The sequence below is a fragment of the Barbus barbus genome (genome assembly GCF_936440315.1).
Source record: "Barbus barbus genome assembly, chromosome: 41".
Lineage (NCBI taxonomy): Eukaryota > Metazoa > Chordata > Actinopteri > Cypriniformes > Cyprinidae > Barbus > Barbus barbus.
The window spans coordinates 17,064,768-17,082,148 of record NC_136719.1 but is presented as its reverse complement, the minus strand read 5'-3'; the positions used below and the strand labels follow the sequence as shown (position 1 = coordinate 17,082,148).

General features: G+C 36.9%; 2 protein-coding genes across 2 annotated transcripts in view; one reads left to right on the top strand and one right to left on the bottom strand.

The window, feature by feature from the left end:
• Positions 1-6,869, bottom strand: part of LOC306860577 (peroxisomal membrane protein PEX14-like) — a 72,598-nt gene extending 65,729 nt beyond the window's left edge. The window contains exons 1-2 of the mRNA XM_079402339.1: positions 6,612-6,869; positions 3,185-3,229 (exon numbers count right to left, since the gene is read on the bottom strand). Coding sequence (XP_079258465.1) covers positions 3,185-3,229; positions 6,612-6,647 — 81 coding nt within the window. The 5' untranslated portion in view covers positions 6,648-6,869. The remainder of the gene's footprint in view (positions 1-3,184; positions 3,230-6,611) is intronic.
• Positions 6,854-16,426, top strand: LOC306860578 (DNA fragmentation factor subunit alpha-like). Its single transcript, XM_079402340.1, has 6 exons — positions 6,854-7,187; positions 11,394-11,552; positions 11,642-11,796; positions 11,904-12,090; positions 13,153-13,277; positions 13,798-16,426. Exons 1-6 carry the CDS (start codon positions 7,094-7,096, stop codon positions 14,011-14,013), a joined length of 936 nt encoding a protein of 311 aa, XP_079258466.1. The 5' UTR covers positions 6,854-7,093; the 3' UTR covers positions 14,014-16,426.
• Positions 16,427-17,381: the final 955 nt, after the last annotated feature.

The following is a 17,381-nucleotide window of genomic DNA, read 5'->3' as shown; positions in this document are numbered from 1 at the left end:
AGGAATGGAAAGTAAAGGAGAGTAAATGTAAATGAAAGGGAAAAGAAACAGGAAAAATCATAGAACAAAAAGGTAATGAAAAAGTAAAGAATTACAAGAAAACAAAAGAAAAGAACTGAAAGTAAAGAAGGACATGACAGAAAAGGGAAATGTAAAAGGAAAACAAAAGGCAAAAAGAAAAAAGAAAAGAAAAGAAAAGAAAAGAGGACACAGGAAGGGGGGCGAGAAAAAGAAAGAACAAAGAAAAGTAAATGAAAAGGAGAATGAAAGTGAATGGGAAAGGGGAAAAGACAAAAAAGACAAGGAAAAGGCAATGGCAAATGTAAAGAAATGAAAGGAAAGAGAAATGTAAAAGGACAAGAAAATGAAGGTAAAAATTGAAGGAAAATAACAAGGAAATAAACAAGGAAACAAGGAAAAGAAGAGATAGAAATGTAAAGGGAAAAATACAAGCAAAGGGCAATACAAGGGAAAGGTAAATATAAAGGACATTAAAATGAAAGTAAAAAAGTAAATGAGAAGGAAAGAAAAGAAAAGAAAAAAGTGAGGGGGCGGTTAAATAAAGAAATAATGAATTAGGGCGCAGTGTGTGGGAGAAGGACAGGCCAGGAAGGACAACCCCTGGAGGCGAGAGCTCAACCCTGAACCGACTGGTACTGGGTTTGACTGACAGGCCAGAGTGCAGCGCAGGTCCAAACCTGCTCTAGCTCAGACTTCAGCCAGAGTCGCCTGCCACCGAGGAGCGAGGGCCGCCCATCCAGCGAGGTGAGTCAGAACCTGTTAACGTGACTGGTGTCCCCAGCCTGACACCCTGGCACTTGTGCTCAGAGCCTCCCTCCAGCCCTGCCGCTATTCCCCTTCCGCTCATCCACATCAAATCCTTTCAGACACAGATTTCAATTATTCACCCCATCCAAATAATGCCTTGTGACATGAATTATCCAGAGCTGTAATAATCCACTTAACTGGGAAAGAGCAGCTCATCAAAAAGAGAAAAGGAGAGGAAAAAAAGGGGGACTTGTCAAGCAGTTAGAAAGCCAAGAAGCCTTAATAATCGACATTTTTCCCCGCTGTTAAGGACAGTGCTTTGAGCATGGCTAGATATCATTCATAGCAGAAAATCACATCACACAAAACCGCACAATACAAAGCTTAATAGTCCAACGATAGTAAATGTGCCATAGATAATCCAAGCACTTCCTAGTTTAAGAGCAATAAAATAAAGAGAGCAGTTCCGCTACTGAGGGTGAATGAGGATTAATCACGTTCATATCCAGGCTGTTCACAAAACTGCCAGCTAGCAAATCTTATACTAATTGACGGTCAAATGTTTTCAGATAATCACAGTCAATGACACCTTTGACATGCTGAGAATTACATTCTATCAATGAAAAAATAATGATCATACACTGCGGTTCAAAAGTTTAGGGTTGGTAAGATTTTAATATTTTTGAAAAAGTCACTTATGCACACCAAGGCTGCATTTACTTGATTCAAAATACAGTGAAAACAGTAATACTGTCAAATATTATTACAACTTTATCTAAATGTAATTTATTTCTGTGATGGCAAAGCTGAATTTTCAGCAGTCATTTCTCCATTCTTCAGAGTCACATGATCCTTCAGAAATCATTTGTCGCTCAAGAAATATTTCTTGTTGTTATTAAATATTTTTGTGGAAACAGTGATTTTTCTTTATTTGATGAGTATATTAAGTAAAAAAAAAGTTAAAACAAACAGCATTTGTTAGAAGTAGAAATCTTCTACTGTCACTTTTGATCAATTTAATATTTCCTTCCTAAATAAAATACTAATTTCTAATTACACATTTACTTTTTATTTCATTAGACAGAAAGTCATCTTTTCTTTTAATTTCCCACTGAATTACGTGATCTGATGAGCATTAGCTGCTTTCAGTGCGGTCTGTTTTCTCTTTCGCGGTCGCTGTTATGACTCAGAGAAAGCTCATTTGTTGCTCAGATGTCACTCACATATGCGTTCATAACCTGCCCTGTTTCTTCCGATGACAAGCTTCTCCTACACTTCTGCATTCGGTTCAGTCCACAACAAACCCAGAGAAACATTTCAACACACGAAACATGAAGCTAATGAATACACAATTACGACAGTATATGATTAGTACGTGATTTTCATGAGATTTGGGGCTATGTTCATAACAATAAAAGGAAATGCAAAGCAGGTGCAGCGATTAACTGCTTATAAAAGGCTACAAATAAAATATTTCAGCAATATTATATGACCATTTGAGATTGCAATAAGTATAAATTGACTTATGTAGCATGGCGCTAGTTATAGCTCTAATGCATGTAACCCTGTTGTGATTATATTTCAAAAACATTTTTTTTTTATAAAGACACTTTATGATAAATGGATAAATGTATGTTGGGATCAATGTGGGCCAGAAGGCATTCATCTATAAGGAGCGGATGAAGAGGTTTTATAAAATGAAAAATAGAAGGCTGAAATGTTCTACCTGTGGTTGTGCACTATGTAGATTGAAAAATGGCTTCAATGCAATCTTATGTTTATGTTCAACTACACTGCAAAAGGGCCCCTTTCAGCTGTTAGACTGTATTTAATAATTGTTCAACAAGTTAGAATTTTGTAAAATATTCTTGAACTTGATAATTGTCCTTTTCTTTCACTATCGAATTATTAGAACGCCTAAATACACTGCTTATAAATAGAGTTTGAAGGCACGGTACAGTATGTGTGCACATGATCAGCATGGTACCACTAAAAAACCCATATATATGTATGTATATATAATATCACTGACCCCAAACATTTGAACAGTAGTGTAACTATAGGCCTACAAGACTAATACAGTGGTAAATTCTCTGTAAAATACAGCCTCGTCTGGGTTACTGCTTTTACAACAGCAATATGACGAAAGACACCAATGACCAAGAAATATTCAAATAATGTCCTTGAACCTGACTCATCCAATTAAATTTCAGAGCAGAGCATTCTTACAAAACAATCAATTAAAAAGCAGGCAATACAAAAAAGCAGAATCATACCATTTTTGCTAACAATTCTGTGTACACATATGGTAATAATAATGTTAATGCAAGCCAATTCATTCAAATGTTATCCAGTGTTTCAGTCTGTATCGACTTCTATAAACGGATGCTGGTTATTCAGACTCACAATCTCTTACCAGCGCTTCTCTTGGAGGCGTGTCTTCTCTGGCCGGAGCAGCGTTCTGAAAGAGAACAGTAGCTTTGTGTTACAGCGCCATCTAGTGGCAGACTTTATGACATACATTTGATTCTATTACATTACAGTACAGTATTTAACGTTATTCTGTGGCTCAGAGTATTATAGTTAGCTTTCATATCCATAAGGCCTTTTTATCATTTTAAAAGTGCACTAAGTATTATTTGAAAAATGCTTTTAAAGGGATAGTTCACTCAAAAATTAAAATTCTGTCATTAATTACTCACTCTCATGTCTTTCCAAACCCGTACGACCTCTGTTCATCTCCGGAACACAAATTAAGATATATTGAATGGAATCTGAGAGCTCTCAGACCCTCCCATAGACAGCAAGGGTCCTTACACGATCAAGGTCCAGAAAAGTACCAAGATGATCGACAAAGTAGTCCATGATACATCAGTCTGTCAACTGTAATTTTACGAAGCCATGAGAATACTTTTTGCGCAAAGAAAACAAAAATAAAAATTTTATTCCACATTTTCATCTCTACTGTTTCTCTTGTGGATGCGCGTACACGACAGTACATGCCTTATGTTCAACGTCATCACGCTGGATCTGGATCAGCGCTTGCATCATGTACTGTCGTGTAAGGACCCTTGCTGTCTATGGGAGGGTCTGAGAGCTCTCAGATTCCATCAAAAATATCATAATTTGTGTTCCGAAGATGAACGAAGGTCTTACGGGTTTGGAATGACATGAGGGTGAGTAATTAATGACTGAATTAAAATTTTTGGGTGAACTATCGCTTTAACCACAGTGTCAGACCAAGTCCCAAAACACACTTGTAGCCAATCATCAGTAAGGGGCGTGTCTTGTTATGACAGAGAGAAGAGAGCGCTCAATTTGAGTGCACAGGACGGATATTATCAGACCGACTATAGGTAGAGAGAGATGACAGATAAAAAAAAAACGAGGTTGCGTTGTTTCTTCTTGATAGGCAAGCAACCTTGATTTTGCATTGTTTCACACGACTTATCTGCGTTGGCTTTTGTTTGAATATGCTTGTGTGTCATCTTCGCTTATTTCCGCAATCATCGTTGCCATGGTTGTGTAACTTTACGTACGTGTGGGGCGGAGACACTGATCTATAATAGAGAACATTACATATAGATCAGCGGGCGGAGATATCAAAATAGGGGCGAGGTCCTGTTGGGGTATGGGGGTTTGTTTGGGTGCTTTCAAAAGTCAACATCGTTTGGCAAAACTCGCTTAGTGCACCTTTAATATAATCATGAACAATTCTTCACTAGAAATGCACACTACCATTCAAAAGTTGTTGTTGTTGTTTGAAAAAAAATTATAATAATTTCAACAAGGATGTGTTAAATCAATCAAAAGTGGCAAAATAAACATTTATAATGTCTAAACTCAAGTTCCACAAACCCTAACTGTATATTCACTGTAATACAATTCTTGATGGATTTTAGAGTTTACTGCATTGCTGATTGCCGTTCAATGCCCATTAATACTCCTGCCTTCATCATCATTGTGCAATTGCACCAGGCTTGAAGTCTCTTCACTGTTTTGATTCTGATAAGTGCATGATACCATTTGTTAGATCCATTTTAGAGCACTAAGTAAGCCTGCAAGGTTCCAATTAGGATATTTAGTTTACTAATTAGCCATTCAGTTGACTCTTTTAAGATAAACTGACTTACTGTAAACGTATTAGTCTTCTGAAAGCAGCCTTGCGGTAAACGTTAGGCTCAAGGACACAGTAGTAATAGTTTATATATCAGCGTTGTAAATTTTGGGGTCAGATTTTTTGTTTTTGAAACAAGATTCTTTTGTTCAACAAGACTGCATTTATTTGATAAAACAGAAAAATATTGCAATTATTATATAATTATTGAAATATTTTAATAATCCAAAATAATTGTATTTTAATATATATTTTTGTGTAATAGCAACGCTCCAATTTTAGTGTCTATGCTACAACATCTGCCATGTAAGAGCTGCAGATTTTCAAAACCTGATTGTAACTAAAGGCATCCCATTACTCCCAAAAACAGGCCAAATATCAGCACACTAAACTTCTTATCTAGGCTGCTTTAAATGGCAAACATTCTAAAGTTGGCAACAGATTTTGTTTGTTAAGAATTATAACTGTAATTTTCACACTGCGCCAACACACACCAACAGGGTTCACACACTGATTGCAGCCGTTCTTAACTTCAGAATACAGGCCAGGCATCCTAAACACACTTCCAAAAAAACTGATTAAAAATAAGCATATCTTAAACAGTCATAGCATTCTATGCAAGTATTTACGACAAACGTATGTTTCCATTAACAGCATTCAATAGATAAAACGCACAGGAATTGTCATGCAAGATTCACATCCTAACCTTAATGCGGAGATGTTAAATTAATTACAAGAACATTTAGCTAACAAGATTGCAAGCCCAAAAATTAAAAGTCTGTCACTAGCTGAAAAAAAGATACATTGGAAATGAAAAGTGATTGAGGATGTCATTCTGTCATTGTTGATTTATACAGCACATTTTAAGCTGTAACAATTAAAAGTACTTTAAATAATTTTAAGAAAAATATAAAAGTATGAGTCAAGTTTAAATTTTTAGAAGCTAAAGACGAGTAAAGAAAAATATAATTAATAAAGTTTAATTAAGTATTAATAAAAATAATTATGAAATATTGCCAATTAACATAATTTATAAAAAAAAAATATTATAAACTATTACAAATAAAACATACAAGCACACAGCCTGAAACAAACGTGAGGCATCATGTTCTTATTCTAATTCAGCCAAGAATGCAATTAAAATTAATGTGTTTGCATTCTTTGATGTTTTTTCCATTACTGATGATTTTATATCACCCCTGAATATATTAAAGTATCACATCTCTCTAGCATACCTTTATTTTACAAAGATACAGGCTTGGAACAACATGAACGTGGGTAAATGATGACAGGGTGAACTATACCTTTAATTCGTTGTTGCTGATAATATTTCAGAAATAATGTTTATATGTCGGGTGTAAACAGATAAAACTGAGGTCTTTACTGAGACAGATGAGCATGTGGAGGAATGAATGTGTCATGTTTTCAGGGTCAACGACCCCTGACTGAATAATACTAGATAAAGGTCCATATAGCGCTTATATTATTTCACATTAATATTAATAACAGGTGGCCTGCACCTGTCACACACATCTGTCTAACTGCATGGGATGAGAAAGTGAACAGGGCGCTAGCAAACCAGCTAAAACTTTTCCAAAACAACATGGGGCTGCCAGATTTTGAGCTTATCAACAATTAAAGCGTGACAAATCGTTTTAATTTACTATGCAGGTCCACGGCGGAAAAATCTAAAAATGTTGTTAGCTGGTTGAATGCTATCAGCTACCTGATTTTGGTGGTTAGGTTGGTCCGGGGATGCCATCTTCTCAGAGCTGTTAGCCAGAAGGCTAAGGACGCTAACACTTCACCAGAGCTCGATTACTTCAGTCTGAACTAGTCATACGAAGTTCGAGTCCTTTGCATTGATCGGTTCTTTTGAAGTATTCGTTTCAAAGAACTAGTTCAAAGTTAATATTATTTTACAGAGCTCGTTCGCTTTTGTGAATCAGTTCAAACGATTCTTTTAAAAGATTCGAATCAAAAGAACGATTCGTTCACATCGGAAGGCCACCGAGCTGTTACACATTTCAAAACACGGATGCCGACGTCTATTTGTTTTCAATTTTTGTGATACATTGTCAGTCATATGGAAACAATATTGCATGTAATAAGAGTTATGACGTTTTAGACACAAAATAACAACCAATAACAAAGTGTGCAGCTTTGAAGATACGAATTATGAACTTTGAGCTTTGACTATCTATCATCATGGCAGAAGTAAAAGCGTGTAAAGTGTGTAGCGTTAGCCGACACAAGTATTACGGACTGGCGGTAAACTCTCTGGATCAGCTCAAAATAAAAGGTTGGTGAATTCAGCCTGAATTGAGTAAATAGCCTTTTTTTTTAGATGAAATTATGAAACTACGGAGCCCCTTAGTACAGAAGTGGGAACAGTGGGAATTGAAAATGTTTTACGTACAGTAGGTATAATTTAAAAGACATGTAAGAGTCAAGTTTGAGATTATTTTAGAACATTTTGGCCCAGTTTCACAAACGGGGCTTAGCTTAAACCAGGACTAGGCCTTTGTTAAATTAAGACATTTAAGCAACTTTTACCAAAATGCCTTGGAAGAAAACATTAAGGTGTGCATCTTGACAGAACAATGACACTGACTTATTTTAAGATATGTCAGAGCAAGATATTTTCCGTTGAGACGGCTCAAACATGCATTTAAGTCTGGGACTAGAAAAGCCTTGTCTTGGGGGAAAGATGAGTATAGAAAAATAAGAGTAATAAAAGTTGAATTAATTGATTAAAGTAATAATAATAATATATATATATATATATATATATATATATATATATATATATATATATATATACACATACATACATACATGCATCACATTTTTGTAAATATTTTAATATATATTGTTATGTGACAACACTGTAGAAATGACACTTTGCTACATGTAAAGTAGTGAGTGTACAGCTTGTATAACAGTGTAAATTTGCTGTCCCCTCAAAATATCTCAACACACAGCCATTAATGTCTAAACCGCTGGCCACAAAAGTGAGTACACCCCTTAAGCCCGGCTCACACTGTGCGATTTTGGCCACGATTTGTTCGTCTGAGACAAATTTTGAAAATCCTAACATCCTAAAAGATTCCTATAATCCTAGGCTAAAATCGGTTGTCTAGATCGCTGGTTTGACATGTTCACCGACAGCCGATTAATGGCCGTTGCGATCAATTTTTTCCTCCGATTAAATTCTGGCAGTGTCAGAAGATTTCAGACACTTTCCTCAAGTTTCCTGCAGTGTGACATCTCCTACGACGACCGTCAAACCAAGAACCAATAGGAGCACTGAACTTGATGACGCAATTAGCGCAACAACTTCAAACCATTCATTATTTGTAAAAAACAATATATGTACAACGTAAAGTTTACTTAAAGTTTATTTATTAAGGGGCAGGATGTTTAAACTCGAATAACAAAATTACCTCAAGTTCGCTCTGTAGAACTGGAAGTCCATAAAGTCCTCTTTTGCCCAGCCATGACTTGCTCCACACACGTCGTCTTTTTCGTTTTTTTTTTTTTTTTTTTAACATCAAGGCATGTAATTAATAAAACTAACGCTACACGTTGCTGTTGTTTGCTAGCTACCATTATAGCGAGAGAACGCGGGTCACGTATTGATGACGTAAAACTCCGGACAAGTCTTCTTGAGTACGTCCGTTTTTGTCGCGTCTTGACTGTCGTACAGTCTGACATTAAGACAACTGAGATCCTACAGTCTGACATGGGGATCATGTTCGTACAGTGTGACAAGCAGCAATCGCAAAAGATTATTAAAAATCGCACAGTGTGAGCCTGGCTTTAGTGAAAATGTCCAAATTGGGCCCAATTAGCCATTTTCTCTCTCCGGTGTTATGTGACTCGTTAGTGTTACAAGATCTCAGGTGTGAATGGTGAGCAGGTGTGTTAAATTTGGTGTTATCGCTCTCACTCTCTCATACTGGTCACTGGAAGTTCAACATGGCACCTCGTGGCAAAGAACTCTCTGAGGATCTGAAAAAAACAATTGTTGCTCTACATAAAGATGGCGTAGGCTATAAGAAGATTGCCAAGACCCTGAAACCGAGCTGCAGCACGGCAGCCAAGACCATACAGCGGTTTAACAGGACATGTTCCACTCAGAACAGGCCTCGCCATGAAGTTCAGTGCACGTGCTCAGCGTCATATCCAGAGGTTGTGTTTGGGAAATAGACGTACGAGTGCTGCCAGCATTGCTGCAGAGGTTGAAGGGGTGGGGGGGTCAGCCTGTCAGAGCTCAGACCATACGTCGCACACTGCATCAAATCGGTCTGCATGGCTGTCGTCCCAGAAAGAAGCCTCTTCTAAAGATGATGCACAAGAAAGCCCGCAAATGGTTTGCTGAAGACAAGCAGACTAAGGATTACTGGAACCTTGTCCTGTGGTCTGATGAGACCAAGATAAATTTATTTGGTTCAGATGGTGTCAAGCGTGTGTGGTGGCAACCAGATAAGGAGTACAAAGACGAGTGTGTCTTGCCTACGGTCAAGCATGGTGGTGGGAGTGTCACGGTCTGGGGCTGCATGAGTGCTGCCGGGCACTGGGGAGCTACAGTTCATTGAGGGAGCCATGAATGCCAACATGTACTGTGACATACTGAAGCAGAGACTGGGCTGCAGGGCAGTATTCCAACATGATAACGACCCCAAACACACCTCCAAGATGACCACTGACTTGCTAAGAAGCTGAGGGTAAAGGTGGGGCATCCTCAAACGGAAGGTGGAGTAGCGCAAGGTAGGGGTGGGCGATATGGGAAAAATATCATATCACGATTTTTTATAGAAATATCACGATTCACGATTTTTATCCCGATTCTTTGTTAGTTTTACTATTTTGGTTTTACAAGTTGTCTGAGCATTACAGCCAAACTAGAAAGACAAAGCCTTTCAAGGTAACAAAAAAACAAAAAAACAGACATGGCAGATATTTAGGCCAAAGTGGGTGAAGATAAAAAATCTTTGTCATTATTTTATTTTTCTTATTAAAAAATAAGAACAAAGATACACATTACAAATACACATAATATACAAATAAAACAAACAGTGCTTTATTTCCAGGTACAATAGGTGTATTTAGCAGAGCATTCAATGAAATTGAATGAACAAATATAAAAATAAAACACTAGATAGACTGATTCCTAAAGCAACTGTATTAAAGTTTTTCAGTCAAGAATAGTGAGTGATTTTTCTCTTTGTGTTTTGTTGTTTTGTTAACGTTAAATGAATAGTTCCCCCACAAATTAATATTCTGTCATCTGTCTGTCAATTCTGTCATAATGTTGTATTTTTATATCATCATTTACTCAAAAGTTGTTTTAAACCGGAATGAGTTTCTTTCTTCTGCTGAACATTTATAAATGATATTTTGAAGAAGGTGGAAAACCAAACAGTTGCTGGTCCTCAGTGACTTCCATAGGATTTTTCTGTCCTACTATCAAAGTCAATGTGGACCAGCAACTGTTTGGTTTTCCACTGAGTAAATAATGACAGAAATTCAATTTTAGGGTGAACTATCCCTTTAATGACAGTCGACAGCATGTTTAGTGTCCTGTCCCTTTAAGAGCTGCACGCATCTAATAAACAGTACAGGCACGCATCCATTTCTCTCTTAACTATTTACTTTCATTTTAGAGATAACCAACTCAGTCTGTATGTAAACCTTGTGTGTTTTGACAGTATTAGCGCAAAATATAACTTAGTTGAGTAATCAGGCGCTGTTAGACAGGCGTTTTAGTGTGCGTGCTTCAGGTGTATGCGCTCAGAACAAGCGCACGTCAGACCAGCGCGCGAATGAAACATTTAAACAGCAAGGCTTGTGTGCAAATAATGTACTTTTGCGATCGCGAATAAGTGCAGTGTCCTGTCTGAGTAACTCTACTGCTGTATGTCGTGTTGTACAGTACATAGAGACGGCGGCGCCAGAACTGTATTTGACAATGTGCTCTGTAGCGCGATACTACGATATTTCTTCAAAAGCAGATCGTGGAGACATTTTTATCGTCCACGATCAAAAATCGTCATATCGCACACCCCTAGCGCAAGGTCTCTAACATCCACCAGCTCTGTGATGTCGTCATGGAGGAGTGGAAGAGGACTCCAGTGGCAACCTGTGAAGCTCTGGTGAACTCCATGCCCAAGAGGGTTAAGGCAGTGCTGGAAAATAATGGTGGTCACACAAAATATTGACACTTTGGGCCCAATTTGGACATTTTCACTTAGGGTGTACTCACTTTTGTGGCCAGCGGTTTAGACATTAATGGCTGTGTGTTGAGTTATTTTGAGGGGACAGCAAATTTACACTGTTATACAAGCTGTACACTACTTTACATTGTAACAAAGTGTCATTTCTTCAGTGTTGTCACATGAAAAGATATAATAAAATATTTACAAAAATGTGAGGGCTGTACTCACTTCTGTGAGATACTGTATATTGTCATTTGACACATTCTCTTTATTTCTGTCACTCACAGGTGGTGAGGCTCTAGGGCTGAATCCCAGTGCATCTGTCTCAGTGGTGCTAGAAGATGATGGGACCATTGTAGAAGATGAGGCTTACTTTTTGTGCCTGCCAGCAAATACAAAATTCATGCTGTTGCATGTTGACGAAATATGGATGCATTCTCATCAAGGTGAAATCAAACCAGGATATTCCAAGATGATTTTTTTTATTATTATTTGTTCAGCACACTAACTAATGTAAACTGGTCTGTTTTGTTAGTTGATGGAGGGACAGCGCAGTCTTGCAGAAAGTCCACTGATGTTGAGGTAGATGGAAAAGATGTTGTTGATGGGTTTGAATTTTGGCGCAGTTTGGCAGAGCAGCTCAGACAGGACCTGGCCAGTATTATCCTCATGTCCGAGGCAGATCTACAGGTCAGTGTGATTCTGGCTTATTTTGTGATGTAATTTATGATTATAGTGTGTAAATGGGCAGTGTTTTACTGTGATTTTCAGAGAATAATTGTATAAATGTGTTACAGAGTCTGATTGATGTGCCATGCTCAGATCTGGCTGCAGCGTTGGACTTCTCACAGCAGAAAACCCAGGTCCTACAGGACACTCTGCAGAGAATGCTGGACCGCAAGGAAGAAGAGAGACAGTCCAAAGACTTACTGAGGCTCTATTTGAAAGCCGTGGAACAAGAAGGCGCCTTGGACCCAGAACAAAGTAGGAATATGTTTCACATGCCAGCAATACAAGAAAAATCCCCGAGTAAAGTCACAGCAGTTATTTAAAGGAATAGTTCCACAGTTTTATTTTTTATTTTTTTTTACACTGAACAAATTTTGAGAAATTTAGCTTTACATCTCCTGCTCATCAATGGATCCTCTTGTAGTGAATGGATGCCATCAGAATGAAAGTCCAAACAGCTGATAAATACATCACAGTAATCCACAATCTATCCACATGACTCCAGTCCATAAATTAATGTCTCAATGAAGGCAAATGCTACGTATATGTAAGAAAAAAAATTCACCAAAAGGGCATTTTAACTTGATAACCATAGTTTCTTGCCAGAATACCAGCCCATAATCCATAATAATGTTTCCAACAGTGAAAAATTCCATCCCATGTTGTTCTCCCATATCAAAATCCACCGACATATTGGTTTAGAATCATTTTGATTTGTGCATGTTTCTCTCCAGAATTAGAAGACTTTTTTTTAATAGAGAAAGCAGTTTTATGGATAGAACACTCCTATTTTAGCCAAAAGCAACAGTTAGAAGTTAAAGACATCTTAATAATAGATTTTATTACAAACATGCATTTTCAGTTCACAAAATGTTAGTTGATGGACTGGAGTTGTGTGGCTTACTTGTGGAGTATTGTGATGTTTTTATCATTACTCTCATTCTGATGGCACCCATTCACTGCAGAGGATCCATTGGTGAGCAAGTGATGTAATGCTAAAGTTCTGCAAATCTGTTTTGATAAAATAAAAATAAAAAACTACTCTCATACATCTTGGGTAGCCTGAGGGTGAGTAAATTTTCAGCAAATATTCATTTTTGGGTGAACTATTACTTCACTGTTGCTTTGACTCTGCTTCCACTAGATGGCATCACTGAGCCATTTCTAAATATTGTACCAGTTCATACAAGTTCATTTTATCAGTACTTGGTGGAATAAAGAAAAGTAGCAGCTTGGATGATCAACAGCTTGTCTGTTGCTGTGATAGCCCTAATCTTTCCAGTGCTTTCAGGATGTTAACCACTGTCATTTCTGCAGGCGCTAGACTAGATGAGACAGATGGGGTGCAGGTGGAGGCCGCAGCAGGGTTCAGCTCCACAACGCTAATGGTCCTGAAGCACAAAAAATACCCAGAGACCAGACTGTCCAATGAAGAGCTACAGGTATGACATCTTACAGTGTTCTAACACCTCCCACAATTGCTTAAGAATGGTGTAAAAGCCAAGCATATTTAACATTATTTTGCACTAGACAGCGGAAGTCAGCGTGAACATCATTCAAAGCCCATTTTACCTGCGTAATACGACATTTCGGGGTGTTCAACAGGAAAAAAATAATGCAGTACTTGATTTTATTGGTTATTATTTAATTGGTTTTGGTTTGTGAGAACTAGATGTTGCACAGGGTTCATTTTGGCTGAACTTTCAACCATATGTCAGTAGGGGTCACTCGCTCTTTTCAGTGGAATGAGCACAAGCCACAAGAGTATAATCAGTCTATTATTGGTTTATAAAAAATTAAATTTTTTTGAAAACTTAATACTAATATAACTATTATATAATACAAAGTAATTATGTAATAAAAACAGGTATATTATTGTGTTTGGTTATTAAAGAGCATATAATCTAGTAGTATTGTCTCAAATGGATGTTTTTTTTTTTGTTTGTTTTTTTTTTTATGCAGATGGTGGCGGGGCATGGATTGGAGGTCATGATGATGGTGTTGGGCTGGGACGGTGAAAGGACATCAGCGCTGGTTCAGGCATGTGAAAGTGAGCTCAGTAAACGCCTACAGCGAGTTCAAGCTCTGCAATCCCTCAGTGCTCAAAATCAGTCCACTTCACAACCACACACTGAGAGAGAGACCCGAGCCAAATGCTGCAAAACACACACACACTGATAGACCTTTGCTCTTTATTTTTGGACCGCTTCATTACACTCCATCTAAAAAGAAAAATTAATTTAGACAATGTTTTTCGCAATTTTGGATAGTGATTATTTTGATAGTATGTTGTATAGAAATGCCAAAGCATAATGAAAGTCGTGTTCTAAGCAAAGAAAACAGACTGGTGCTCATCATGATTAATAAAATTCCATGTTTCTTATCTGTTGCCTGTAATTTGACCCATCATTCAGGAGGTCGATTGGTGATAATCCTATACTACATTCTTAAAAATAAAGGTTCTTTTATTGGCATCAATAAATCCACAAAGAACCTTTACCATCCATGGAAACTTTTCATTCCACAAAAGTTATTTACAGTGGAAAAAGTTTCTTTAGATTATTAAGAAAACATGGTTCTTTTAAGAACTGTTCACTGAAAGGTTCTTTGGGGAACCAAAACTGGTTTTTCTATGGCATCGCTGTGAAAACCCCCTTTTGGAAACTTTATTTTTAAGAGTGTATGTAATTTTCCAAGTTAATTGGTGAAAGGAAAAAAAAGTGAACATTTTAGAGAAGTTCATGTTTTTAGTACAGCATTTCAAAAGGGAGGTAGATTATTCATAATTGATTATACCAAATAGCTGTAATATATCCTGACAGGTATGACATTTTAATACCTATTACAAGCATTTCATGCTGCTTTGATATTTCTCAGGGAAGGTTTACTAAATGTGTCAAATTGGAAATGTTAGAAATTTAGCCCATGGTGTGCATTTTTTTTTCACTTGTTGAAACGTTGAATGATATAAAATATTTTTGAACTAATAAAAAGATTTTGACATTTCATTTTGGGCATTAATATAAACTGAGTTACATAATGAATGGAAATATATTTCAGCTTGTCAAAGAGCAATGTATGTAGATAAAATTTCCATATGCTGATAAACTAATGAAGAGATCTGCTGGTCTGTTCCTTTGCACCGTGAATGTCTTGTTAAAACAATCTATTTCCGTGCAGATGTAGTTCTACCTTAGATTGTAATGAGCATGTGTAGGCTTTGATTGGTGTTGGGCGGGTTTGTGAAGCCAGTCTCTGTGCTGTTTTGTGGCTGTGATGTACTGTTGATTTGAATTTTTGAATTCTGACCATTGTTAAATTATATGCCAATGATCAGAATATCACTTCAACAGGATGTAGAGATGTTCCTGAGGAATTCATTAGACTGGAATTACATATGCAGTCCCCAACTGAAGTGTTCTAGTAATGGGCTTCCTGTCTTGAAACCCTTAAGAGATGATTTTACCCATTTTTCCTTAGTATTGCAACAGTCATGTCTTTATTCTGATCATTTTACCTTATAATTTTTGATAAGCATCCTTTTGGTATGTGGTAATTATAACAGTAAGTCTGTTGTTCTTTATTATGTGCATGGGAAGTATTAGGAAATAAGCAGCAAGCTGTCTCTGATTGTTGGTATAATGTCAGTTTACTGGATCAATGCGTGACACCGCGACCACCCTGTCCTCACATCACTGAGCTCTGACCACCAGAAGCAAGCAAATCAACTGTGAATTATGTACTCTCTACCAGACAAGCGTGACCACAGCTTCAACCGGGGTCTGTTGTTGCATGATGGATTGGCTGTGTCATGCAGGGCAAAACCACAGTGCATTGATCATTCACTGACTCCTGGTAGCATACTGAGATCTACAGGTTAAAGAATATGTCTAAAAAAAGAACTAATAAATGAGAATACAGAATGAGTTGTTGTAAAACACACACACACACACATATATAACCTTAATTTAATAAAGCCTATTTAATACATGAATTTCTAAGGCCTGTAAATATACATGTCCACCTTCAGGTTGGGGTGCACTTCTTTTGCTGTGAAATCTTTCATAATCTCTTACAAAGCAAACATAATTTTTATATTGTTATTAATACTTCAAGATTTCAACTTAAGTTTACATGATTATCTATACATCATATTTTGGAAAATCATGTTAAAATGTATAAAATATGATACAACTGGCTTTTAAAGAATAGTTATTTATTTGGAATACTTAACATTACATTTTTCCCCCAACAGTTAAAACTACAGAGCTTTCATAAATGCATTTAGTTTACTAAAAACTATTATTGGGACAACTAATATATGCATTTTATGTATGTCTGTTACTGTTATTTAGATCTCATTCATTCACATTACAAGCTATCAGAATTTCAGCTTATTTTTGGCCATATAAAAATTACAAAACCATACCAAATTGCATACTTTTCCTTAGACCTGTTTTTTTCCTCCTTGAATGTGAGCTACATTTTCATTATATCATACCATATATGGGCCTGATGTTTCAAATATGATTAGACAAAATAGTCTTTTGTATTTTGTTTAAAGGTTCAATAAAGTATTACTTTTATTACGAGTTACGAGACTATTTATTGGCTTTACAGAGCTAAATATTTTTATATTAGCAACATGAGCAAGAGTATTTTTGAATGGATGATGAAGGTGACTTATTGTCACCTTCACTGATATTCTCTGCTCCCTCTTTTAAGTCATTTTATTACAAGCCAAGTAAAAATGATCACTTATTAAAGTGAAAGTACACTTCTAAAAAACAAGCGATGCTTGTTCATTCATGTCTTTAGTACAAAGTTAAAAAATCTGTAAGAGTTTGTTCAAACCCCAAGCAATAGTAATATCGATGCTTGTCTTAACCACCACTGTTGTTTGTGTTTAGTTAGGAATGTATTTAAATGGTACATGTTGGTCTGAATGCATGCATCATTTGCAGTAAACTTACAGTTGTTTATCTATTCATGCTTCAAGTTCGTGTGATAGGACACAGGTTTAAGTAGGCTTGAAAATGATTAGAACTCCACTGGGCCAAAATAGCACTGGGGAGGTAATTACACGGGGCTGGAGAGACCCTACGGTCCCCGTTGATAGAAGACAACAAGAGTAACTCTTGCATCAGATGCATAATGCATAAGAACCTAATGACTAAATCACGATGCCTGAGCTTACTTGACTTTTAAACAAACACCTCTGTATTAACACCAGTGGCTTTATGAAAATGAAACAAGTAACTTTGGGTAAGTAACTCATTATTTCATTCTTTAACTACAGAAAATTTGAATTTTGAATCGATGTAAAATAATTCACAATATAGCATAGCCCCTAGGGGAGTCACGTGACCTGTGAGTGAGTAAGGCGCCATCGTAGTTTTGTGCCTCCGCCAACTCCACTCATATTCGTCGATAATTTCACTCTCTTTAACGAATTGTTTGGCCAGTCTTTTATCACTTTGTATTTGGCAACAACGTTATGTCCACACGTCAAGTGAAATCGCATTGTGAACTTACCAGAAGGTGTG

What these genes read in the sequence shown, in the direction of transcription:
- LOC306860578 (XM_079402340.1), top strand. Translation starts at nt 7,094, where the DNA reads ATGGCAGAAGTAAAAGCGTGTAAAGTGTGTAGCGTTAGCCGACACAAG. An exon ending in GGATCAGCTCAAAATAAAAG is followed by an intron (nt 7,188 to 11,393) that starts GTTGGTGAATTC and finishes TGTCACTCACAG; the next exon opens with GTGGTGAGGCTCTAGGGCTG. An exon ending in TGTCCGAGGCAGATCTACAG is followed by an intron (nt 11,797 to 11,903) that starts GTCAGTGTGATT and finishes AATGTGTTACAG; the next exon opens with AGTCTGATTGATGTGCCATG.